Source organism: Pan troglodytes, chromosome 12, assembly GCF_028858775.2.
Source record: "Pan troglodytes isolate AG18354 chromosome 12, NHGRI_mPanTro3-v2.0_pri, whole genome shotgun sequence".
NCBI classification, from domain to species: Eukaryota; Metazoa; Chordata; class Mammalia; order Primates; family Hominidae; genus Pan; species Pan troglodytes.
Genome location: NC_072410.2, coordinates 80,046,395 through 80,072,565, shown reverse-complemented (window position 1 = coordinate 80,072,565; position 26,171 = coordinate 80,046,395). Strand labels below are relative to the sequence as shown.

The 26,171-nt window shown below is 39.4% G+C and overlaps 1 protein-coding gene across 15 annotated transcripts in view; it reads left to right on the top strand.

Annotated features, from left to right (window-relative positions):
* The window catches only part of MTA3 (metastasis associated 1 family member 3), a 281,381-nt gene that overhangs the window by 150,553 nt on the left and 104,657 nt on the right, over window positions 1-26,171 (top strand). For all 15 annotated transcript variants that reach the window (XR_010149568.1, XM_054678377.2, XM_063789935.1 and 12 more), the window contains 2 exons: window positions 2,826-2,928; window positions 6,391-6,490. Coding sequence is in view for 14 of the 15 variants with exons in the window: in XM_054678377.2 (XP_054534352.1) it covers window positions 2,826-2,928; window positions 6,391-6,490 (203 nt within the window). In the remaining variant the exon portion in view is untranslated. The remainder of the gene's footprint in view (window positions 1-2,825; window positions 2,929-6,390; window positions 6,491-26,171) is intronic.

Here is a 26,171-nt window from a genome sequence, read left to right as displayed (position 1 = left end):
TTCCATTGTTACCAGGGCCATTCCAAAGATTGCTGCTAGCGTAGCTGAAAAAAACTTAATTATAAAAATTCTAAATAATTTCATTCAAGAGCTTTTTAAAAGTTTTTTCCATGTGAAGAAGTGATCAAACTGATATGAATGTAATTATTTGGTCTATTCAAAATGGGAATCTCCTCTTAGTTTGAAATGATCGTTTGATATAGAGAATTTCTATGTTTATTTTTTGTTCTTGCTATTTTTCTTCTCAGCCCATGGTTGTCTATGTTTTTGGTGTTAGTTTAAATGCTTTCAAGAGTTTTTTATTATTGTTTACAGTGAATTTATTTAGAATTCTTCTAAGTCTTCTGCTATATGCTGCAGACTGTATGGGTGGAATTAAAATTTATCAATTTAACTGACTTGAATTTGAAAAATAAACATCAATTGTAGTCTTACGTTCAGGAGTATACAACAGAAGGGGCATAAGACTGAATAGCAACATCATTTCTTGTGTGTTATTTAAAATGTAGATTTCAAATGTTTTACCACTACTATTATCCTTATTTAAATTATTTTTAAAAAGACATAGGCAGGTTAATTGTGTCATTCTCCATTCTCAGGTTTCATGTGGCTTGCAACTTTTTGATTTTTAAGTGGTCTTTAAAAATGAACCTAATGTTGAGTGTCTTGTCTTGGCATGCTAAGAATTGTAAACAAAACAAAGAATGAAGTCCTTTCAAACCTTAGATCTTTTTGGCCTAGTACTAGCTCTGCTCTACTCTGTTTATGTCATTTTATATTGGGGTTGGCAGTTGGCTCTCTGGTTACCTGCCTTTGAACCAGGGACAGAATGGGCAGGTCTTTAATCTAACAACAGTGGCCTGACTTAAGAGGCTGCAGATGGAATGCCTGCTTCTGTCCTCTCCTTTCCATTGATACCTGCTTGCTCCTATACTAGGCGGCCCATAGCCTGGGTTTGTCAGTCACTGGGGAATGGTCGGCTTCAGAGTATTATGTCAGCCGTTGCAAGCCTAATGTTATAGATGCAGTGATCAAAAGCAAAACAAAGCCAAAGCAGTCTCTATCATTAAAGAGCTTTTATTCTAGTAAGAATCTATAGCTATAAATCAAAATTCCATTGGCTCCCAACTTTTCATTACAATCATTTGTCCTAACATTGACTCTTGTTCAATAGTTATCCCTTTGTGAGACATTCTAAAGCAAAGCATTCGGCATTATTGTCAGTCTTCTCTTGGCCCTTATTTCCTGTTTGTGTATCTTTTTTGTTTTGTTTTGTGACACCCAGGCTGGAATGCCGTGGTATGATTATGGCTCACTACAGCTTCAACCTCCTGGGCTGAAGCAGCCTTTCCACCTCAGCTTCCTGAGTAGTTATAACTACAGGCATATGCCACAACACACGGCTAATTTTATTTATTTTTTGTAGAGTTGGAGTCTCACTGTGTTGCCCAGGTTGGTCTTGAACTTCTGGTCTCAAGTAATCCTCCTGCCCCAGCTTTCCAAAGTGCTGGGATTATAGGTGTGAGCCACCATGCCCAGCCTCCTTCTTTCTACTAATGCCAACGCTGTGAGTACAGCTCACAAAACTTGAAATCTACACTCTACATCCAGTCTGTCACTGACATTCCCAAATCTCCTTTCTTTGTGTTCTATTACCAATCTCATAACCATGTTTCAGCCCCTCATTACTTGTGAGGGAACTCTTAAAGGAGGCTGCTATGTCTCTCTCTCTCCTTATCAGGTATCTCTGCAGAGGAAATTATAAACCATGACTAGCTTTGAAAGTTGAAGTTTAGTTCTGCTCTTGTCACTCCCTTACCAGAAAAATCAAGGGCTTCTCATTACCTCCAAATAAAGTCTCTTCAAAAAACATCTATGTAGGATCTTCAGTAATGTGTTCATAACCCACTTCTCTTAGCTATCTTCTCTCATTCCATAAAGTACTCCAGACATTATGAGCTACTTTTCTATGACATTTTAATGCCCCATGACTTTGTTCATGTTCTCATTTCTTTTTTAAAAAATCTTCCCCTGCTGGTGTATTCGTACCCTTTAGTTCTTAGCAGAAGTGCCATCTCCTTCATGATATTGTTTCTTACCTAGCTTGAAATGATTTCTCTGCTCTTCAGATTCTTATGCTATAACTATTAATATGTGTCTCTTATTCTATTTATTTGGTTTATATCATATGTATTTATGCATAGTTTAAACATCTTGTGGAAGTGATGGTTTCTTTCTTTTTTTCTGAGACAAAGTCTTACTCTGTCGCCCAGGTTGGAGTACAGTGGCGCAATCTCAGCTCACTGCAACCTCTACCTTCCGGGTTCAAGCGATTCTCGTGCCTCAACCTCCCGAGTAGCTGGGATTACAGGCGCCTGCTACCACACCCGGCTAATTTTTGTATTTTTAGTAGAGACAGGATTTCTCCATATTGACCAGGCTTGTTTCAAACTTCAGGCCTCAAGTGATCTGTCTGCCTCGGCCTCCCAAAGTGCCGAGATTACAGGTGCGGGCCACCGCACCCAGCCTGTTGCATTTTCGTCTTTATGTCTCTTAGCATGGCACTTACTGCCTCTCACATACAGCTACTCCAGAAATAAACATTAAGGACTAAATGAAGATACCTTTCGGTTAGTTTGGTGTCATTATCATCAGTGTTCACTTTAATGAGGTGTTGTACATCTACGTCTGAAAGAATATGCCAAAACTATGGGCACTTACCTTACACATAAACATTTCTAATGCTATGGTGACAGTTGTCATCAGTGGTATGAGACAGTATGCCTTGTCAGTAACAAGACTCCATTTTATTTATTTTTGGACAGGAGAATCAGATGAGAGGGAACAATCAAAATTGGAAGTTAAAGTTTGGGATCCAAATAGCCCACTTACGGATCGACAGATTGACCAGTTTTTAGTTGTAGCACGGTGAGTATGAGTATGGCATTATTGAGTCAATAAATTTCTTTATATAAAAGAATTTATAGGTATATGTATTTTTATTTCTTTGTATTCTGCTTTTCTCCCACTGATTGTATTATTTTTTTAGTTAGGTAAGAAAGCTTAATACATTATGCTGCTTCCTAATTTTATTAATTTCTGTTTTAAATGAAAATAGTTATATTAATTTTTACTGATTAAGAAAACAGAAAAGTATAAAGAAGAAATTCTTTATACCTGAAGAAAATACCTGAAGTCCCATATCCTTAATAAAAAGAGTCATCCTTTTTACTTGACATAGCTTTACTCTAGACATGGATTATTCAGGTATCAATAAGAATGTGCACCTGGAATTCGCTCACCGCATCCATGTGTGGGTAAGGCCTGTTGCTAAGCATAGCACTTTGCCTTGAGAGCTTTCAACCTGGCTACCTGGCTGGCTTGCTTCCTTCCTCCCCTTTTCTTAAGGGAATGAATGGGACAGAATTTTATTTTTATTTAAAAAATGATAACAGTAAAAGTACATCAGCAAGCAATTGATGAATGAACTGAGATATACTCATATAGTGAAATATTATTTTATGGCAATTGAATGAATTAAAGCTATATGTAGCAAAGAGATAAAAATCACAAATAGTGTTGAGGGTATATACCATGTGATCATTTATGTGCATACAGAGTAATTATAAAATGTTTGCTGTGTACAAAACTATTTTATTAGTGGATTTTTAAATACATTAAATGGGTATATATAGTATATATGATCTAGGAGTATATATAGGGAACTCTAACAAATTTATAATATTTATTTTTGAAAAGAATGAACCAAACATGGCAAAATATTACTATGAGTTAGATCTGGACAGTGGATGCAAGGGTCTTCATTATGTTATTGTCTGATTTTGTGTTGAACTTATTTCACAATGCAGAGGAAAAAATAGTCTTGGCTCATCCTTAGATATCACTGTTCATAGAGCCAGTCACCATGGACGATCCCACTTTTTATTGGTGGCCAGGCATTTGGAGTCCAGAGCCCATCACCTAACTACTAAGTGACTGGATGGAGACCCTTGATGAGCATTGTAAAGGGGCCAATCTTGTGGCCCCTTGTTGAGTACAGAATATTGGTCTAGAGTCTCCAGACAGACTGTCTAGATTGGGGATTGGTTAGGAGATATTGCCGTTTTCAAATTTGATTTGTATTCTGTATTTTCGTTTTTCTGATTGCCAAGGGCTGTATGTTTCCCCTCAAAGCCAGCATGAAGGACACCAAGGAGTTGGTTCCTAGTATGTTTTTGTTTTCAATATTTGTTTTAAAAAATAATCTTGTAGGCTGGGAATGGTGGCTTATGCATGTAACCCCAGCACTTTGGGAGGCCAAGGCAGGAGGATCGTTTGAGTCCAGGAGTTCAAGACAAACCTGGGCAATATAGTAAGACCTCATCTCTTAAAAAAAAAAAAAAAGGGCCCGGCACTGTGGCTCACGCCGCCTATAATCCCAGTGCTTTGGGAGGCCAAGGCAGGCAGATCACCTTAGGTCAGGAGGTCAAGACTAGCCTGGCCAACATGGTGAAACCCCGTCTCTACAAAAATACAAAAAAAATTAGCTGGGCATGATGGTGGGTGCCTGTAATCCCAGCTACTTGGGAGACTGAGGCGGGAAAATTGCTTGAACTTGCGAGACGGAGGTTGCAGTAAGCCGAGATCGCACCATTGCACTCCAGCCTGGGCGACAGAGGAAGACTCTGTCTCAAAAAAAAAAAAAAAAAAAAAAAAAAAAAAAAAAAAAATCTTCTAAATGCAAATTAAGACCACAGTCAAATACCACTGCCAATCCACCAGAATGGTTAAAATTTTAAAGACTGACAGTGCTAAGCATTGATCAAGATTTAGAACCAATACTTTCATATCCTGCTGGTGAGTGTGTAAATTGGTACAGCTCCTTTGGAATACTGTTTGCTGTCATCTAACACAAGTATCTCTTAAGTTTCACTCCTAAATATCTATGCAGCAGAAATGCATATACCTTTGCACCAAAAGATACGTATACAAATGGATTTATGGCACTATTCATAGTAACCCCAAACTGGAAACACACGGAATGTCTGTCAGCAGTAGAGTGGAGGTGGGGATGAGAAGTCGTATAACGGAATGTCGCATAACAGGGAAAATGAGTGAATACATCTGTAGCTAACAACATGGATGAATCCACAAACATAATTTTAATCAAAAGAAGCTGGACATAATATCCAGCTGTGTGATTCTATTTGAGCAAAACTAATCTGTGGTGCTATAATCCAGGGTGGTGGTTCCCTGTGGAAAGGAACTTGAGGAGCCTCTGGGTTGTGGTCATGTTCTTTCTTGAACTGTATTTTGGTGGCATGCATGTGTTCACTTTACAGTAACTATCTGTTCACTGTGTACTTTTCAACATGTTTGTTGTATTTTAATTAAAATATTTATAAAATTTCTTCCTTAGGGGTCAACCACAATGGCTCATGCCTGTAATCCCAAAACTTTGGGAGGCCGAGGCGGGAGGATCACTTGAGCCCAGGAGTTTGAGACCAGCCTGGGCAACATAGGGAGGCCTTGTCTACAAAAAAATTTTTTTAATTAGCCAAAAAAAAAAAAAAAAAAAAGCTGGGCGTGGTGGTGCATGCCTATAGTTACAGCTACTTGGGAAGCTGAGGTGGGAAGATTGTTTGAGCCCAGGAAGTTGAGGCTGCAGTGAGCTATGATCATACTATTGCACTCCAGCCTGGGTGACAGAGTGAGACCCTGTCTCAAAAAATAAAAATAATAAAAATAAAAAATCTCTTCCATAGCAAACATGTTTAAAATACAGGCAGGAAAAGGAGTGAGTCTTCATTTTATGCTGTATGTGTTAAGGTTAGGGTTTCTTACATATTGGAAGGACTTCCAAATCATTAAAATCAGCATTATGGTAATTTCTTTTTAAATGAGATTTTAGTAGAAATCTGTTTCATGTTGAATCCTCACAGGAAGGGGTTGCTACAGTTAATGATATATTGGGGGAAAAATGTAACTGAGTTTCACAATTTGGGCTTAAAAAGTAGTCAAAACTTGCTTTGCTGTAATAGTCAAACTCTGCAGCTGACTTTTTATTTTTTGAGCCAATTTGAATAAATGTTTTACTCCATGACATGTTATAACAGAGCTTCCCTTTCCTTCTTTTTTCCCCCCTGCACAGGCTATTTTTTTTCTTGATTTCATGATAACGACCTGTTTATAGTAAACTGGCTTGTCAATTATTATATCTTATAGAGTGAAAATTCTTTTTATTTGATGTTTGATTCTCATTCAGAAACTTGTTTTTGCCTCTTCTTTTACAGTTTTTTATTTACTATCCAAATGTGTTTTTTAAAACGTTAAAAAAACAAACCAAAACAGATACTTAATTCTTCCTTATTGTGTTTGTGGTTTATTCAGTGCTGTTGGGACATTCGCCAGAGCCCTGGATTGCAGCAGTTCTGTGAGGCAGCCTAGTTTGCATATGAGTGCTGCTGCAGCTTCCCGAGACATCACCTTGGTAAGACATGGTTTGAAATTTTGTGGGTATTTATCCTTCTGTTACTTGTTTAATTTTAAAGCCATTGTGGCAATACTGTAGACCGGGAGCTTTTGGGCTCTTAGCCTTCCTGACTGCTAGGTTGATTTGGCTTGGTTACTTGGTTGACTGGGTTATGATAACACTCGTCTGTGAGTTGAGAGTTTTTTGTGTCTGTTCATTAGAAAGAGGGGCTGTTTGTTTGTTTGTTTTTCTTTCTTTCTTTTTATATTTGGAGATGGAGTCTTGCTCTGTCACCAGGCTGGAGTGCAGTGGCATGATCTCAGCTCACTGCAACCTCCGCCTCCTGGGTTCAAGTGATTCTCGTGCCTCAGCCTCCTGAGTAGTTGGGATTACAGGCACGTGCCACCACACCCAGCTAATTTTTGTATTTTTGGTAGAGACGGGGTTTCACCATGTTGGCCAGGTTGGTCTCAAACTTCTGACCTTGTGATCCACCCGCCTCGGCCTTCCAAAGTGCTGGGATTACAGGCATGAGCCACCACACCCGGCCAGAGGGGCTATTTTCTATATAATTTTATTACATTATAGTTGATATCTTTTAAATCTATTTACTTTTTTCTTTTGGTGATCAAATGAGGCTTCCTATATTCAGTTTAATTTTACCACTAATGGCTGCCGTGGTCAGGCGTAGGACCTGGCACTTACTGCTTTCTCTGCACTCCAGAAAAGTGGACCTGTGAGTTTTTTGCTGATTGAAGTTACTTACTGTATTTGATTCCTATTACCCCTCGTGATAGGCACGGTAGGATGCTCATTTTACACACGAGAAAACTGAGTTTGGTGAGGTTATTTGACCAGTATTCATTACATATAACAAAAGTTTCAATATTGTTTTCTAATGAAATGGAATACAATATAGGTTTTTAACTTTCTTATCATAATGCCAATTTGACATGCTTTTCATAAAATATTTATTTTGATAATATAAGAACTCATAGAGGAATACACATCAGATAATAAAAATAAAGACAGGGTCTTACTATGTGATTTCCCAGGCTGGTCTTGAACTCCTCCTGGCTTTAAAGCAGTCCTCTTGCCTTGACTTCCCAAAGTGCTGGGATTACTGTTGTGAGCCACTGCTCCCAGCCTTGTTTCTTATGCATTTTGTGTACTTCTGTACAATTATAGATTGTGACTAAAGCTGTGGAACTCCTTGCCTTTTCCTTTCTCAAAGACTAGAATTGTTCATAGAAGAAAGTTTTGTTTTCTCCATTGGGACATTAATATTTTACCCCAGATTTTAGGATCTCCAAAATGGGTTTGTGTTTCAGTTGTTTAGAGCTTCGAGAATATTTTATCAGAGAAGCAAGAGTACAGATGTCATGTTTGCAAGAACTTTAAAAATCAGATATTTCACTTTGGGGGGCTGAGGCCAGTGGATTGCTTGAGCTCAGGAGTTTGATACCAAGGTGGTCAACATAGTGAAACCCCTGTCTCTACAAAAAAATACAAAAATTAGCTGGGTGTGGTGGCATGCGCCTGTCATCCCAGATACTTGGGAGGCTGAGATGGGGAGATTGCTTGAGCCTGGGAGGAGAGGTTGCAGTGAGCTGAGATCATGCTCATGCCACTTGCCCTCTAGCCTGGGTAACAGAGTGAGACCCTGTCTCAAAAAAAAAAAAAAAAAAAAAAAAAAAAAAAAAAAGATATTTATGTGAACCAGAACTATGTGGAATCTAATAACTACCTGTATATATTTTTCCTGGTCAAAGTGATTTTTGCTCAATTTAAAAATTAATGTATATCTGTTATGAAAAATTAAAAAATAGTACCGCAGCAGCCAAAAAAAGCTTTGTTCTCATTACCCAGAGTAGAATGTTCTTACTGTTTTGTTTTCTTTAAGCCCTTTTTTATGCATTATACATAATAATATCAAATTACAGAATAGTATAGAGGATAATGTAGTAAAACTCCATATAAGGCCACCTAAAGCAAATGTTAGTATTTTAGTTCTTCAGATTAAAAAACTTTCTTTTCAACCATTATAGTTAATGTTGAAGTCTCTAATATTCCCTTCTGAGTCCTATTTCCCTTTACCTCTGCCTCCATTCAAGAGCCAGCCACTGTAACAGATCTGCTATGTATGTAGTCTGTGTTTTTATAGTTGTATTATTTATTTATCCAAAACAACATAAATATTCTTTTGCATATGCTTAAATTTATTGTGTAACACTTGCCATTTACCCATTATTGAGATCTAGCCATGTTAATAAATATAAACACAGTTCATTCATTTTAACTGCTTTGTATTATTTCTAATATTCTTGTATATAATACTACACAACATTATTTATGTATTCTGTTACCAGGGAACATCTGGAGTGCTTTCAAAACGTTTTTCTTTTGCTGTGTTACTCATAATGCTATGTTGAAAATTTCACACATATCCCTTTGTGAGCATGTGTGTGAGTTTTTAGGCTATAACTAGAGTTATATTTATATATATAAATTTATATATTTCTTGTGTCTTGTTTTTTCTAATGGTTTTAAAGTTTTCTTCATATTTAGGACTGTAAATCTATATAGAGTTTAATTTTGTGAATAGAGTGAGGTAGGGATCTAATTTTTCTCATATATTAAATTAATTGTCCCAATACCATTTATTGAATTTGTTTCTTCATGATTTGTAATGCCCCTTTATCATATTTTAGGTTCCTAGATATACTTAGGCCTGTTTATAGACTTTTAATCTATTCTCTTTTGTTTTGTAGATCTATTTTTCCCTGTGCAAGCACCACATTTTAGTACATTTTGATAACTAAGTCTTATGTGAACTTTCTTTTTAACTGTTTTAAATGACCTCCACCGCCCCTATGTTTTCCCTAACTATATTATATAATTACTTTTTTTTTTTTTTTTTGAGACAGAGTCTCGCCCTGTCGCCCAGGCTGGAGTGCAGTGGTGCGATCTCGGCTCACTGCAATCTCCGCTTCCCGGGTTCAAGTGATTCTTCTGCCTCAGCCTCCCGAGTAGCTGGGATTACAGGCGCACGTCACCACAGCTAGCTAATTTTTGTATTTTTAGTAGAGACGGGTTTCACCGTGTTGGTCAGGCTGGTCTCGAATTCCTGACCTCGTGATCTGCCCACTTCGGCCTCCCAGAGTGCTGGGATTACAGGTGTGAGCCACTGTGCCTGGCCGGATATAAATACCTTTTTAAAAATCACTGCAAGAACTTAGTTTTACCCTAATGTTGCATGATCTTATATAGGTAAACTATTATTTATGTAACCAGTCCCTTGTAGTTTAACACTATTCTTAGGAGATACTGCTTCTCAGATTATAACTGGGGATGTGGTCCCTGCTTGAGTGCAAGTGGAAAAGCTTGTTCCTGAGATGGTGGAGAGTTCTCGTGGCAGCTGGGCTGACTTGCCTGAGGTAGAGAGGGCCTGTGTGGGCTCTTGGTTCACAGCTGCAGCAGCTCACTGCTTCCCACTGCTGGTGAATGTGCAGGACAGCAGGTGAATTTCTTTTGGGAGAGGGCAGTTTTAGAGGTTTGGTATTTGTTGTCAGTGAAGGTGATATTTTAAAGAAGCATTTTAAAGAGGATTCTACCTATATACCTTAATTCCTTTAAACATCATTTTATGGCCAAGTACACTGGCTTATGCCTGTAGTCTCAAAACTTTGGGAGGCTGAGGCAGGATGATCACTTGAGGCCAGGAGTCTGAGACAGGCCTAGGCAACATAACAAGACTCTGTCTCTACAAAACAAAACAAAACAAATTAGCCAGGCATGGTGGTGAGTGCTTGTAGTTCCAACTATTCGTGAGGCTGAGGTGGAGGGATCCCTTGAGCCGAGAAGTTCGAGGCTGCAGTGAGCTATGATCATCCCAATGTAGGCAACAGAGTAAGACTCTGTTTCATAAATAATCATTTTATGTGTAGTTTCTGTAATACTTGCCTCTTATGCTCCTTCTAGGAAGTTACCTAAACACCCTTCAGTGTTTTTTATCTCTCCTGTTTTGTTTCCATTCTGAAGCTTAGTAATTTTGAGGTCCGATTACTTTTGTATCACATATATTCTTTCTAGTTATTTATTACCGTAATTATTTTCTAAAGCAGAAGTAGGCTCAGAGGCTCAGGAAGTGGTGTTTTGTCATGTTTGTATAGCTGGTTTCAGAGATAGGGTTTGGATCTGCACTTGATTCCTCCTGAGTAGTTATCTCTCCTCTGTCAGATTACCTCTTCTATCTACCCTTCCACCTCATTTTTGTTAGAATGACTTGGATTTAAGCGTCATTATTGTCTTTCTTTGAGGCAGCACTGAAGAAGATGTGTTTTTTTGTTTGCAACATTTAAATACCATGGTTTCCTTCTCATACTGCTTTAGGTTCAGCTTTACTTAGACTCTTAGATCCTGAGGCATTTATAAAATTGAGTAGTATGGTTAAAAATTAATTATTAGTATGTTGATAATGAGCTTTGCAGATTGTTTCCCAAAAAGAACATATGAAAGGTTCATTGGTTGTTTTGTACCATTAAATGAAAATGGATTCATCATTCAGTTGAATTTGGGGAGTCAAATTCTTTTCTTTGAGTATTTATGGTCCTACTACCCCCTCACCCCCCTTACCTTTTTTTTTTTTTTTTTGAGACAGTTTGCTCTGTTGCCCAGGCTGGAGTGCAGTGGTGTGATCTTGGCTCACTGCAACCTCTGCTTCCTGGGTTCAAGTGTTTCTCCTGCTTCAGTCTCCTGCCTCAGCCAGTAGCTGAGATTACAGGCGTCCGCCACCACTGCCGACTAACTGTGGTCCTATTCTGATCGCTTTAGCACCTTTTTCTATTAGGTGATCAAACCTTGGATCTGAAGACCTCTTTGAGAGGCCTGCAGAGAGGGCAGGGTTGTGGAACTGCTGAAACCTGATAGCCCTTCCTAAGTGATTTTCTTTGTGACTTTTCTTCTGAGGACTTCAATGGGCTGTCAGCATTCCTAATCTGACATCGATTTATCCAAGACAATTTATGCTACTTGTCAAATCACCAATAATGTATTGGGAGCAGGTAATTAAACTGCTTGCACATCAGTAGTTCTCACTTCCTCATTTTGAAATCTGTTATGAATATAGTTGAACTGTGAATTTCAAACACAGCTAATCTAAAATATATAAGATTCATAATTGTTAAAAAACATTGAAGCCGTGGGGGCTTTATAGGTTTCACTCGTTTTGTTAAAATATAAGATCTGTTTTACACAATATACAAAGAAGAATATAGGGCTGGGCAGTGTGGCTCACACCTGTAATCCTAGCACTTTGGGAGGCCAAGGCAGGTGGGTCAAAGGAGTTCGAGACCAGCCTGGGCAACATAGTGAAACCCCATCTCTACTAAAAATACAAAAGTTAGCTGGATGTGGTGGCACGTGCCTGTAGTCCCAGCTACTCGGGAGGCTGAGGCAGGAGAATCGCTTGAACCAGGGAGGTGGAGGTTGCAGTGATTCGAGATTGTGCCACTGCACTTCAGCCTGGGTGACAGAGCAAGATTCCTCTCAAAAAAAAAAAAGAAAGAAAGAAAGAAAGAAAAAGTAGGTTTACAGTACTTACATTGATCCTTTCTACCATCACCCCCATGGGAACAAAATTCCTTAGAACCAAGGAAATCCTTCATTAGTTAGTAAGTGGCAGTGAGTTAGTTGATGGAAGTTCCAGCCTCTGACTCCCTGTTTGGTGGTGTTGGCCAGAGCAAGGTCTGCACTCCCCTGGCTTGAAGAGCAGAATGTCGTGAGCATTGTGAGGGAGCTGGATCGAAGCCTTAGACCTGCCAAAGTGAAGGTACTGGCTTACACTTTTGCCTGGACTTTGAAGACTAAATAATTTGGGGAGGAAGGGTAAGAATAAAAGAAAAAGAAGTTTTTGAGTTAGTTTGGAGCCTGATGCGCCTTCTAGAGAAGACTGTTTTACAGGTGATGAGCCGAAGGGACAAAACAATACATTGTATAAGGACTGACATTTAATTGGTGACATAATCAGGACTAGAAATTTAGGTTGCCTAATGCCAGGTCTGGTTCTGAGAAAGGCCAAGCTGTGTTGATTTAGGAGGGAGGAAATTGTGTCCTGGAACACCTCTGATTTCTATGTTATATCTGATCTTTTAAAAGTGTAACTGTTGGCCAGGTGCCGTGGCTCACGCCTGTAATCCCAGCACTTTGGGAGGCTGAGGTGGGTGGATCACGAGATCAGGAGATTGAGACCATCCTGGCTAACACGGTGAAACCCCGTCTCTAGTAAAAATACAAAAAATTAGCTGGGTGTGGTGGCACGCACCTGTAGTCCCAGCTACTCGGGAGGCTGAGGCAGGAGAATCACTTGAACCCGGGAGGCGGAGGTTGCAGTGAGCCGAGATCGTGCCACTGCACTCCAGCCTGGGTGACAGAGCGAGACTCCATCTGAAAAAAACAAAACAAAACAAAGCGTAACTGTTATTTTATTTTGCTACCTCCTACCTTATATCCTTTTAGTGGCTTTTAATTGCATGTAGGGTTAAAACTTAGATCATTACTGGTACTGTAGTCAACAAAACTATTGAGTTTTGCCTGGCCTCTGTCTATAGCCCCTTTGCCCACACAGTCCTCCGTCCTCTGGACTCCAGCCAGGCTGTACCCTTCCTTTGGTTTTGTGTCTTGCCACAGGACTTGCATGTTCAGGTCCCTTTCCCTGATGCTCTCATAGCCCCACATAGTTAACTCTGTTTAAAACCAAATCTTGGCTAATCCATCACTTTAGGGCAGGTTGCTTTGTGATGTGCTTATGTAGAGAGCCAGGTCTATAATTAAAAACTCATTTTTGTGATTATTTTGTGTCTCTTTCTCTCCTTCCCATTCCCTGCATACCAGCTTGTTATATCTCTTAGTGTAGTTACTGCATCTGTTTTTCCTCACCATTGAATTCCCAGCACCAAGCATAGTGCCTGGCATATATATATAGGTGTTCACTAAATATTTGAGAATGAGTAAATTAGCTTCTTTCTCTGGGACATAGGTTCTTATTGAAATAGGTCATTGCAATATATTGTTTTCTGTTCCTTTGTTTAAGCATTTTTATGTTTTATAGAGAGCGTCTCGTCACTAAGAGTGATGTGTATATGTGTATTTGAATTCTAATTTTATTATATCCCCAGAGCTGTACACACACAGTCTGAACACTATGAACTGTAGAAAGTTTTAAGCATACCATGCATGCTGCCACATACCCCTCATCCTTTTTAAGAGATGGGGTCATGCTGTGTTGCCCAGGCCAGATTTGAACTTCTGGGATCAAGCAATCCTCTTGCATCAGCCTCCCGAGGAGTAGCTAGGATTATAGGTGTATGCCAGCATGCCCAGCTGTGATGCACTTAAATTTTGTGTTATATATATTTTACTATAATTTCAAAACTCCTTTTCACCGTTTTTAAATGTATTAAGTAGATTCACTCTGGCATTACATAGATTCACATTGTTGGTAACTATTACCACCATCCATCTCTGGAACATTTTCATTTTCCCAAATAGAAACCTCATCCCCATTAAACTCTAACTCTCCATCCCCTCTGCCCTCTAGCCACTACCCTTCTACTTTTTGTCTCTATGAATTTGACTGCTCTCAGTATCTCATAAGTTTTTCGTCACTGGCTTATTTTCACTTAGCATGTTTTCAAGGTTCATTAATGTTGTACCATGTGTCAGAATTTCCATCATTTAAAAATGATGTGTGTGTGTGTGTGTGTGTGTGTGTATAGAGAGAGAGAAAGAGAGAGAGAGAGAGAGAGAGAGAGAGAGAGTCTTGCTCTGTCCCTCAGCCTGGAATGCAGTGGCGTGATCATAGCTCACTGCAGCCTCAAACTCCTGGGCTCAAGTGATCCTCCTACTTGAGCCTACCAAGTATTAATAGCTCGAACTACAGTCATGTGCTACCACTCCCAGCTATTAATGCTAAGTAATAATACATTGTGTGTATATACCACATTATGTTACTTTATCAGTGGCCACTTGAGTTGCCTCTTTATTTTGACTGTTGTGAATAACCCTGCTATGAACAAAGGTGTACAAATGGAGACATTTTTATGATTCTTTCTTTTCCCCCATCAATCTGTAGCTCATGTATGATCCGTGTAGCCCGGCGCAAGTTACTTAACCTACCTTTGTCTGAGTTTCCTCATCAGCAGTGGTAGTAATAAGAAAACCTACTTGCTCTGTTTCAGGAAGGTTATGGATGGGCAGGAAGAGGGAGTGCAGCCACACTGTGAGTTGCTGATACGTGTAACCAAGGATTCAGAACTCAGTGGAACTGCAGTGGCTCCTCAAAGTAGAGGCAGTTGGGGGCTCCTTTTCTGGGGGCCTTGGATTCTGTGGAGGGCTTAGAGCTGTTTGCAACATTAGCTGTTCAGGTTGGCTGGAAGACAACTGACTGATTTATTCAGCAGTTTATGTACCTTCATTTTAGGTAATGTTTGCAAACATTGGGCTCTTCTGGCTCTTAAGGCCCCATAGAGGCCCTGTCCTTACTGGGAGAGAGCAGGCAATGCCTCAGGGTCCTGAACAAGACCCCTGCGACCTTCCAGCCTCGGAAAAAGGCTGCTGCTGAGTTCCCACGTGACATCAACTTGAGGATGAATTGAGATAATTACTTGTAAAGTGTTCAGAGCAGTATCTGGCACAGTGTCAGAGCTCAATAAATATTAGTTGTTATTGTTGAGAAGACGACAATGATGCTTTTGTCTTTTTCACCCATAATCTTTGTTGAGCCTCATTTACTTCTGATTTTATAGCCTTATTGATTGTCTGATAGGTATTTTGTCATGCCGTATTTATTATTTTAGTAGATTATCAAGTTTAAATATGGTCATTAGGCTATGATTAACCATACCATTTAATATAATTGTTACAAGAAGTCACTGTAAGAGTTAAAAGTGGTGAACGAAGGCTGTTAATATAATCTTTCATATAATCTTCCTCTTAAAACAAGCTATAATTTTTTCAAAAAAAAATTTCCCATCAAGAATAACTTAGAAAAGACAATTTATTTTTTGGATGAGGGAAAGTTGACCTAACAGTATTATTATTCTTCAGCTATTAACGCTTTATAAAAATGCTAGCCATCAATCACGTACTTCATTCTGTTTGTTTGTGAGTCTTGTTTCATTTAGGGCCTTGTGGGTACTGGGAATTGAGGATAGTTTAGAAGCCACAGCAGAAAATACAGATTTTTTTTTTTTTTTTTTTGGGGAGGTAGTCTCGCTCTGTCACCCAGGATGGAGTGCAGTGGTTAGTTTTTGGCTCACTGCAACCTCCACCTTCTGGGTTCAAGCGATTCTCCTGCCTCAGCCTCCTGAGTATCTGGAATTACAAGCACCCCTGCCCCCTGGCTAATTTTTGTGTTTTTAGCAGAGACGGGCTTTTCACCATGTTTGCCAGGCTGGTCTCAAACTCCTGACCTCAAAGTGATCTGCCCACCTTAGCCTCCCAAAGTGCTGGGATTACAAGCGTGAGCCACTGCGCCTGGCCGGAAAATATTAATCTTTTGATTAGCATTTTAGATATCGACTTATGTCAGAAATCTAGACTTCAAAATGGACATAAAATTGATGGGGATTCGTATAACTTAAAAACCCATGAAAAACTTATCATGGGTACTGTTCATGTTTCCAAGGCTATAAAATTAGAATTAGTACTAATGGACTAGCACTGCAGTAAAAAATAGGAAATACGAAATTTTTCTTCCTGCTAAATACATCATTAAGGCCATAATATTCTACATTACACACACGTCTTTTTGTTGATGATCTATTACAGATGAGCGTGGAGACGCTGCAGACTATCCTAGGAGAATTGTTTGTGTGTTTTATGGTCTATTAATCCATCTTTTCCTTTTAAATTTAAGCTTTAATGAGATTTTTTCTTTTTTGGGGTAAATACAGCCTTTTACTTTTTCTCCTACAAATTTCACATGAATATAGAAACATCAGAAAGGCACTGTAGATTTGAACTTGGGAGAAATAGAAAGAGAATTGTTTTAGCAACTTTGTCTAGGATAATTGGTGGAAAGATTTGTATTTACAAGTATGACTTAGTGGAAGGCTTGTGGTTATAATTTCTTAAAACTAGCTGGGCATGGTGGCTCACGCCTGTAATCCAGGCGTGAGGCCAAGGCAGGTAGATCATCTGAGGTCAGGAGTTCGAGACCAGCCTGACCAACATGGTGAAACCCCATCTCTACTAAATACGAAGAATTAGCTGGGCGTGGTGGCACATGCCTGTAATCCCAGCGACTTGGGAAGCTGAGGCAGAAGAATCGCTTGAACCCAGGAGGTGCAGGTTGCAGTGAGCTGAGATTGCGCCATTGCACGCCAGCCTGGGCAACAAGAGCTTAATTCCGTGTCAAAAAAAAAAAAAAAAATCTTAAAACTTTGTATTTTGTGGTAATACAAAAATAGTGCAAAGACTTCCTGTATTCACTTCATCCAGATTCCCCAGCTGTTACCATCTTTACCACATTTGCTTTATTATTATTATTGTCAAATGACACAAATTAGAGAATTTAGTTTAAGCATCTAATTGGCTTTCATTAGTATTCTATCTATAAAGTAGAATAAGCATTCTGATGAGCTGAGCAGAGGTGATTGGCTTTATAGACAGGAAAGGGCTGAAGAAAAGCAGAAACAGGGAACAAGAAGCAGATTGGTTGTGTCAAAGTTGCTTTCCTTAAAATAGAGAGGACTTCCTTATGCCTACTCAGGTAAACTGGCCCCTTCTGATTGGTTGCTGTGAATCTTGGCACTAAGCACAAGTGACTGTTTTCTAGTCTGATCTGCTGGGGCCTAGTGCGGGAGCTCAGTCCAAAATAATGGCCTTCCATAAACTCTAACACTATATATATATATAGAATTAGTTCTTAACAGTTTGAAAGTAAAATTTCAGAATAAATGTCCCTCTACTGCTAAATATTTGAAAGAGTATTTCCTAAAAATAAAACCAAGGATATTCTCATATATTAGTTCAGTATAATAATCGGACTCAGGAAATTAACCTTGTTACAGTACTGTTGTCTAATCTAGAGACTTTATTCAGATTTGTTAGTTGTCCCAGTAATGTTCTTTATGGCAAAAGAAAAAAAAATTCTGGCCCAAGATTTCCTTGTGAATCACTTGTGACATTTAGTTGTTGTATCTTCATAGTCTCTTTCATTCCTGAACGATTCCTTAGTCTTTCTTTGTGTCTTATGACCATGGTATTTTGAAGAGTGCAGGCCACTTATTTTGTAGAATGTCCTTCAGTGTGGGTTATGGTTATAATCTGATTTATAATTAGAATAAATTTTTGTTGTACTTAAGTCCACTTTGGTCAGTTATGTCCATCTAGGAGATTATATATTTCCCCCTAAAATTTTCAAATTTGTTAACATTTTTACAGTATTTTTAAACAGTTTGCTGTATTTGTAGTTACAAATAGATTTTCATTCTTGTTATTGTTTATATGTATCACATAACCTTTTTTTCTTGATTGTTTTGCCTGAGGTTTCTTTATTAGTTATCTAAAAGAATGGGAACTTAATTTTGTTAATTAAAAAAAAGTGGTACATATTCTATTTATTTTTACTCTTATTTTCTTCTGCTTTTCTTTAGGTTTACTCTAATATTCTTTTGCTAGCCTTTTTAAGACCTTTTTAAAATTACTTTTCATGATAAACATACAAGATTGTGAATGTCCCTCTAATTATCACCTTGGCTGTAGCACATATCTTTTAGTATGTAGTATTTTTATTATCATTTGGTTCTAAATATTTACTAATTTGCCTTATAATTTTTAATTTAACTTGTGAGTTAATTTAGAAGGAAGTGTGGCTCATCTACCTATTTTAATTGCCTTTGAGAATGTGGTCAGAGAACATGTGTGCTAGCAATTGTTTCCATGTCTTGAGATTTCTGTTAGGGCCTGGAATAGGATCCTCCCCAGTATTTTGCTCCCTGGGCCTTACTGACTCTGGCAACATCAAGGTCTGATTCTTGTCACATCAGACTAGTAAAACAGGAAACTTGCTGTTTGGCTCGATTTCACCTTATAGCAGTCTAGAAAATACCCTCATGATAAAGGCCAAGATCAGTGTGGAAACTCAACTATTACACTTTTCAGAGGGATCATCACCTCTCCTTGCCTGTATTGGTTCTCCAGTGTCTTCACACAGTTGTTTTCACATATTTGTCTGGTTTGTGCCAAGAATCACAGCCAGGTGGCAATAACTTTTAATTACGCTCATAGTAAGTTTGGAAATGACATCTGGGGACATGGGGTCACTGTGACCTATTGTCCCCTGTAGCTTTCTTGTGATAATAATAAAAAAGAGCCAGGTATGTTGGTGTATACCTGTAATCACAGGTACATGGGAGGCTGAGGTGGGAAGATCACTTAAAAGCTTGAGACCAGGAGTTTGAGACCAGCCTGAGTCAACATAGTAAGTCCTCCTCTCTATTAAAAAAAAAAAAAATAGGCCAGGTGCAGTGGCTCACGCCTGTAATCGTAGCACTCTGGGAGGCCGAGGCGGGTGGATCACTTGAGGCTAGGAGTTCAAAACCAGCCTGGCTAACATGGTGAAACCCTATCTCTACTAAAAATACAAAAAAATTAGCCAAGTGTAGTGGTGGGCGCCTGTAATCCCAGCTACTTGGGAGGCTGAGGCACGAGAATCTCTTGAGCCTGGGAGGTGGAGATTGCGGTGAGCCGAGATTGTGCCACTGAACTCTAGCCTGGGTCACAGAGCAAGATTCCATCTCCAAAAAAAAAAAAAAAAAAAAAAAAGTAATCAAAAGGTGTGAGTACACACAAGAACATGACTCAGGGTGTCTTTTAGGTTGATTTGAGTGGATGCCAGCTAAGCCTTAGCAAGTTTGTTGGATGAAGGATTTTGTTATATCTATGCATTAAAAGTGGATGGCAAACTTTTTTACATATAAAAAGCTTTTTTTTCTTTTTTTTTTTTGAGACGGAGTCTGGCTCTGTCACCCAGGCTGGAGTGCAATGGTGCAATCTCAGCTCACTGCTACCTCTGCCTCCTGGGTTCAAGCGATTCTCCTGCCTCAGCCTCCCAAGTAGCTGGGATTACAGGTGCGCGCCATCATGTCCAGCTAATTTTTGTATTTTTAGTAGAGATGGTGTTTTGCCATGTTGACCAGGCTGGGCTTGAACTCCTGACCTCAAGCGATCCACCCCCGCCCCCCGCCGACCTCCCAAAGTGCTGGGATTACAGGTGTGAGCCACCACACCAGACCTGCATATGAAAAACTTTGTCCATATCAGTTTGAGATTTACTCATGAGAGTTTATTATAATCTTCCTCTGCTTGGAAAAAAAACATGTGGTTATTAATTTTTAAATAGATGTGATATTCTGAATGCTGTAATTCCTGTAGGAGGTATATATATGAAGTTTTTGTGAAATTGTAACTGAACAAATCAGTACGGATGGCCCTCGACTTAGGATGTTCAACTTAACAATTTTTGCTTTGTTTTGTTTTTTACAATGGGTTTATCAGGGTATTAAATGCATTTTTGACTTATGATATTTTCAACCTATGATGAGTTTTTTGGGACGTAGCCATCAGTTGCAGAGCATTTGCAGTTAGTATTGAATATAGTATATGTGTATCAGTTAGCTGTTGTCATAATACTGCATTTTACAGGTTGGGTTCCCTGGAAGCAGATTCTGATAGCAGTTTATATGTGGGAAATTTATTAGGGATTACCCTTGGGATCAGCACTTGTGGAATAAAAGGCAAGGAGGCAGGATTGACTAGTGGGAGGAGGTGGATACAATCGAATGAAGGCCTCAGCTGACTCCAGCTGATTTGTGGCATCCCAAATCAGGGTGAAAACCTGGGCCTTTACAGCCCTGCATTATTGGATGCAGGTTGCTCCAGGAAGAGTGTGTGGACTTTCATGATGAATTGTTCTTGAATTGAAATAATTCCAAAAAAGATCAGCAGCTGAGGACTGTCTTATTCACAACACTTCTGGCAACTAGGTGAATTAAGTTCTTTAGTCTCAAAGAGGAAAACACATCTATTACACTGCCCAAATTTCAGTGGCTTATAACAACAAGCATTGATTTCTGATACACTCATCTGCAGATTGTCTAGGATTCTGCTGAGCTAGACTGGGCTCTGAGGTAGGTGCCAAGCTATAGGTTGGGTCCAGATCTGCTCCATGTATTTCTCATCCTCCATGGACAAAACTGAGTAGCACAAGAGGGCAAGGCCAAATGTGCAAACGCTTGTCAAGGCTCAGTTATGTCACATATCCTAACATCCTATTTGCCAAGCAAGTCACATGGCCAAGCCCAACATCAGTGGAGTGGAAGAATACTCTCCTGTGGAGGTGTGGGGGAGGGAGTGAATATTTGCTGAACAATAGTCCAATCTACCCATAGTGTGGTTCTGCTTAACAAAAGATGAGAATTCCATTGCCAAGATTTCCTTGTCAGTCTTTCTCCTAAAATACTTCTTTTTGTCATCTCCATCTGTTATGAATGAGATGAAATGTGACAACACCTTCACTGCTTTTTGGCAGAGAGAACAGCTTGTGCTGGGTTCTTAAGATTTTTACAATTTAGATTTGAATGGATCGTGCAATGTGTATTGGTATCTCTATTGAAAACATGGTATCTTTGCAAAGTATTTAATCTGGAGGGAAGACTTTTAGTTTAGTTTTCTTCTTCTTCTTCTTCTTTTTTTTTTTTTTTTTTTTGAGACGGAGTCTCACTCCATCACTAGGCTGGAGTGCAGTGGCCCGATCTCAGCTCACTGCAACTGCCACTTCCTGAGTTCAAGGGATTCTCCTGCCTCAGCCTCCCGAGTAGCTGGGACTACAGGCGCGTGCCACCACGCCCGGCTAATTTTTGTATTTTTAGTAGAGGCGAGGTTTCACCATGTTGGCCAGGATGGTCTTGATCTCTTGACCTCGTGATGATCTGCCCGCCTCAGCCTCCCAAAGTGCTGGGATTAGAGGCGTGAGCTACTGCGCCTGGCCTAGTTTTCTTTCTTTCTTTTTTTTTTAATATAGGCACTCAACACTGTGCTCAGCTAATTAAAAATTTTTAATTAATTAAATTTTAAAATTAAAAAATTAATGCTGAGGCTGGTCTCGAACTCCTGCCTTGGCCTCCCAGGGCCTCTCAAAAGCTCTGGGATTACATGCCTGAGCCAATGTACCTGGCCAACTCTTAGCTTTTTAATGCTTAGTTTCAAAATTCCTTTTCTATTTCTTTTCTTTTTTCTTTTTTTTGAGACGAGGTCTCACTCTGTCACCCAGCTGGAGTGCAGTGGTGCGGTCTCTGCTCACTGCAACAGCCGCCTCCTGAGTTCAAGCGATTCTGCTACCTTAGCCTCCTGAGCAGCTGGGACTATAGGCGCATGCCACCACACCCAGCTAATTTTTGTATTTTTAGTAGAGATGGGCTTTCACTCTGTTGGCCAGGCTGGTCTTAAACTCCTGACCTCGTGGTCCGCCTGCCTTGGCCTCCTAAAGTGCAGGGATTAACAGGTGTGAGCCACCGCACCCAGCCTCAAAATTCTTTTTCTTATTTTAAATTGAGGTATACATATGGTAACATATATAGAGTGCCCTACAGTTTGTTACACAGCTTAAACATTTTTACCTGTGTATATATTCGTGTAACCACCACTAGATGGTAAAGAACATTACCAGTATCTCAACAGCTTCCCTTCTGCTCCTCTCCAGTTAGGAAATCACTATTCTGCCTTCTCTAACAATCAATTAGTTGTTCATTTTTTCAAACTTCTCTGGCATTTCAAATTTGTATTATCTTACTGATAAACCGCAAGTCGTTGGTCCTGTGTTATGTTACTGTGTCTTTTCCTAGCTTATTTTCTTTATTTACCCTACATTTTCTCTACTGGATTTTGTCTCTTCTGTTGTAGAAACTGTATTCATGTAAAGCTCTTAAGGGTAAGATTAGACTACGTAAAGTCCATTTAAAAGAAACTTCTGTGTGTATCAGAAAGATGGGGTTTATATGGACTTCTGGCACATAATATGATTCTCTGGTTTCCTTTATGAAGTTGATCAGTTTCAAAGGAATTATTTCCTAGTAACTCCACAGTGTACACACCTGATGAGTGTTTACTTTCTACACATTCTGACCTTTACTCTACTCTCCTTTGGTCTGTGGTATAAATGTGCGCTTTGGAGGTTTCATATCTCCTGGTCAACAGTAATTCCAATGTATTCTTTCTCATTTGATTTGAGACAGTACAGGAGCTCCTCCTCTGAAAGCAAATGGTTCCTTCAGTGTTCAGGAACACAAACTAAACACTAAAGAGTAGAACCTTTGAAACAATGAATATAATCATTTTTTGTCATAATCACTTGATGAAGGCTAAGATACTACTTCAGTTCTTTGAAGCCCTTTAGGTAACAGCCCATCATCATTTAAAAAAGTATCCATAAGAAAAGCAGTTTCATTCATTTAACATGAACACAAAACTGAAAATCCATTCATGATTTGAGTGGTTGGTGTAGCATCAGCTGAGAAAAATGCACTTAATTCTGTGACTGGTTTCAGAGCCGCTGTTAAGTATAAAAATTTCTTTTGGCTGGATGCAGTGGCTCATGCTTGTAATCCCAGCACTTTGGGAGGCCAAGACAGGCAGATCGCTTGAGCCCAGGAGTTGGAGACCAGCCCGGGCAACATGGCAAAACCCTGTCTCTACTGAAAATACAAAAATTAGCTGGGCATTGTGGCATGCACCTGTAGTCCCAGTTACTTGGGAGGCTGAGGTGGGAGGATCATCTGAGCCCAGGAGGCAGATGTTGCAGTGAGCTGAGATCATGCCACTGCACTCCAACCTGGGCAACAGAGTGAGACCCTGTCTCCAAAGAAAAAGATAAATTATTTTTATTTTTAGGAATTTTAGCATTTTTGAATATCTTTTAATCTTTTAGTTTTTTCATTTATTGTAAATTCAGAAGGTTTAAAAAATAATTGTTTATGGGATTATTAACTGAAAAGGTCCCTAAATGCTATTGATCTTTCTTTTCATTTTCATGAGGTTAGTTATTAAGAAACAATAATTACAGTAGTCTTTCTTTTCCATGAGAAGATATATTTCAGCACCCTCAGTGGATGCCTGAAGCTGAGGATGGCACTGAATCAGACTTTTTTTTCTCTACACTATACCTAACAAAAGGTTTAATTTATAAATTAGGCACAGTAAGAGATCAACAAGAATAATCATAGAACAATTATAAGAATATACCATTATAAAAGATATGTGACTGTGCTTCATATGGTTTGGCTCTGTGTCCCCACCCAAATCTCATCCTGTAACTCAATAATTCCCACGTGTTGTGGGAGGGACCACCGGGGGAGATAATTGAATCATGGGGGCAGGTCTTTCCTGTGCTGTTCTCGTGATAGTGAATAAGTCTCATGAGATCTGATTTATTTTTTTTTATTTTTTATTTTTTGAGATGGAGTCTCGCTCTGTCACCCAGGCTGGAGTGCAGTGGCGCAATCTTGGCTCACTGCAACTTCCGCCTCCTGGGTTCAAGTGATTCTCCTGCCTCAGCCTACTGAGTAGCTGGGATTACAGGCATGTGCCACCATGCCTGGCTGATTTTTTGTATTTTAGTAGAGATGGGGTTTTGCCATGTTGTCCAGGGTGGTCTCAAACTCCTGAGCTCAGGCAGTCCGCCTGCCTCAGCCTCCCAAAGTACTGAGATTACGGGTGTGAGCCACCGTACCTCGTCCTGATGGTTTTAAAAATGGGAGTTCCCTGCACAACCTCTTGCTTTTTGCCTGCTGCCATCTACGTAAGATGTGACTTGCTCCTCCTTGCCTTCCACCATGATTATGAGGCCTCCCCAGCCATGTGGAACTGTAAGTCCAATAAACTTCTTTCTTTTGTAAATTTCCCAGTCTCAGGTTTGTCTTGATCAGCAGTGTGAAAACAGACTAATACAGTGCGCTCCCTCCCTGTCTCTCTCACACACACAAATATCTTACTGTACTATATTCATCTATTTTCAGACCACAGTTGGCTACGGGTAACTGAAACCTTGGAAAGTAAAATCATGAATAATGGGGTACATACTACATTGTATGTACAATGGAGTTGATGTAGAAGTGTGTAAAAGTACATACTACAGCTAAACTACACAGTCTGTCTAGTTAGGTTAGCTGCAGAATTTAGCTGATTCTGAAATTTGCAGAGCAAAAGCTGAAGAACCAAGATCAATTCTTGTGTTTTGTTTTTTTTTTCAACCTCTGCTGCAGAAGAGTGAGAGGAAATTCACTTCAAAGTTGGAAGTCATTGTTCCATGGTTGTGACACATACAACAGAAGACTACACATGGCCAGTGGCCTTTGTTATGATTGTAACTCGGAAATTGATCATGAAATCCCTACTTCTGTTTTGTGAAAGCCAATGATTTTTTTTATTTTTATTTTTATTTTTATTTTTATTTTTGACAGAGTCTCACTCTGTCGCCCAGGCTGGAGTGCAGTGGCGTGATCTCGGCTCACTGCTACTTCCACCTCCTGGGTTCAAGTGATTCTCCTGCCTCAGCCTCTTGAGTAGCTGGGATTACAGGTGACTGCCACCACACCCAGCTAATTTTTGTAGAGACAGAGTTTCACCATATTGGCCAGGCTGGTCTCAAACTCCTGACCTCAAGTGATCCACCTGCATTGGCCTCCCAAAGTGCTGGGATTACAGGTGTGAACCACCGCACCTGGCCCCAATGATTGATTTTAAGTGAGATGTCAACCCTTGTTAAAGCAGTTACTTACTGTACCTAAACATGTTTACATGTTCTAAATACTGCCGTTACTCGGTGAACAAATTCATACTCTGTACCCTTATCATTATCTTAGTTAATGCATCACTGTGTGTGTGTGTATACATACATATACATACATATTAATGCATACTTTTGCTAATAATGTTTTCACTTTAATAGATGTTAGTTGACATTTGAGCTCTCCTACAGTCTCCTACCAGATAGTGAGGGATCACTTAAAAGCTATTTTAAAAAAATACAAATAAGAAATGATCTTTCACATACATTCTCATTTGACCCTCACAAGCCTGTGAGGTAGGCAGCATGGATATTCTTCTCATTTAACAAACAAGGAAAGTGAGTCTCAGAGCAGTTAACTGATCTGGTGCCCCAGGTTCTACAATGAGCAAATACCTTGTATTAATATCAGTCTTTGACCTAAAAATTCAGCACCCAACTTCCCCTCATACTTGCCCTACCTACTTCACAGGAATAATGAAGGTAAAATGAATTCTAGGCTAGAAAAATACTTGGAGAGAAACATCACTGCGATTATACTTAGAAAGTATAATTTTCCATGATATTATGGCTCACTCCCCTTCTCATCCCAACTTGTGTGTGAACCCCAGATTTTATATTGCCTTTGTTCTGTGCTCAACTAAGGTGGGGAATAGTGTGATTCTGTTTAAAGTTATATAAGTTACAATTGGGGTAACCGCTATCATTAAGCAAATTGAAAACAGCACAGAAAGGCCAGTGTGCAACTAGGCTTCACTAAAGCACAGAGTGAAGCAAGGAAAGATGATCAGATAGGGCATGATAGCCTAGAAGGAAAACGTGGTGTCAGATTTCTGACTGGCACACACAGTTACC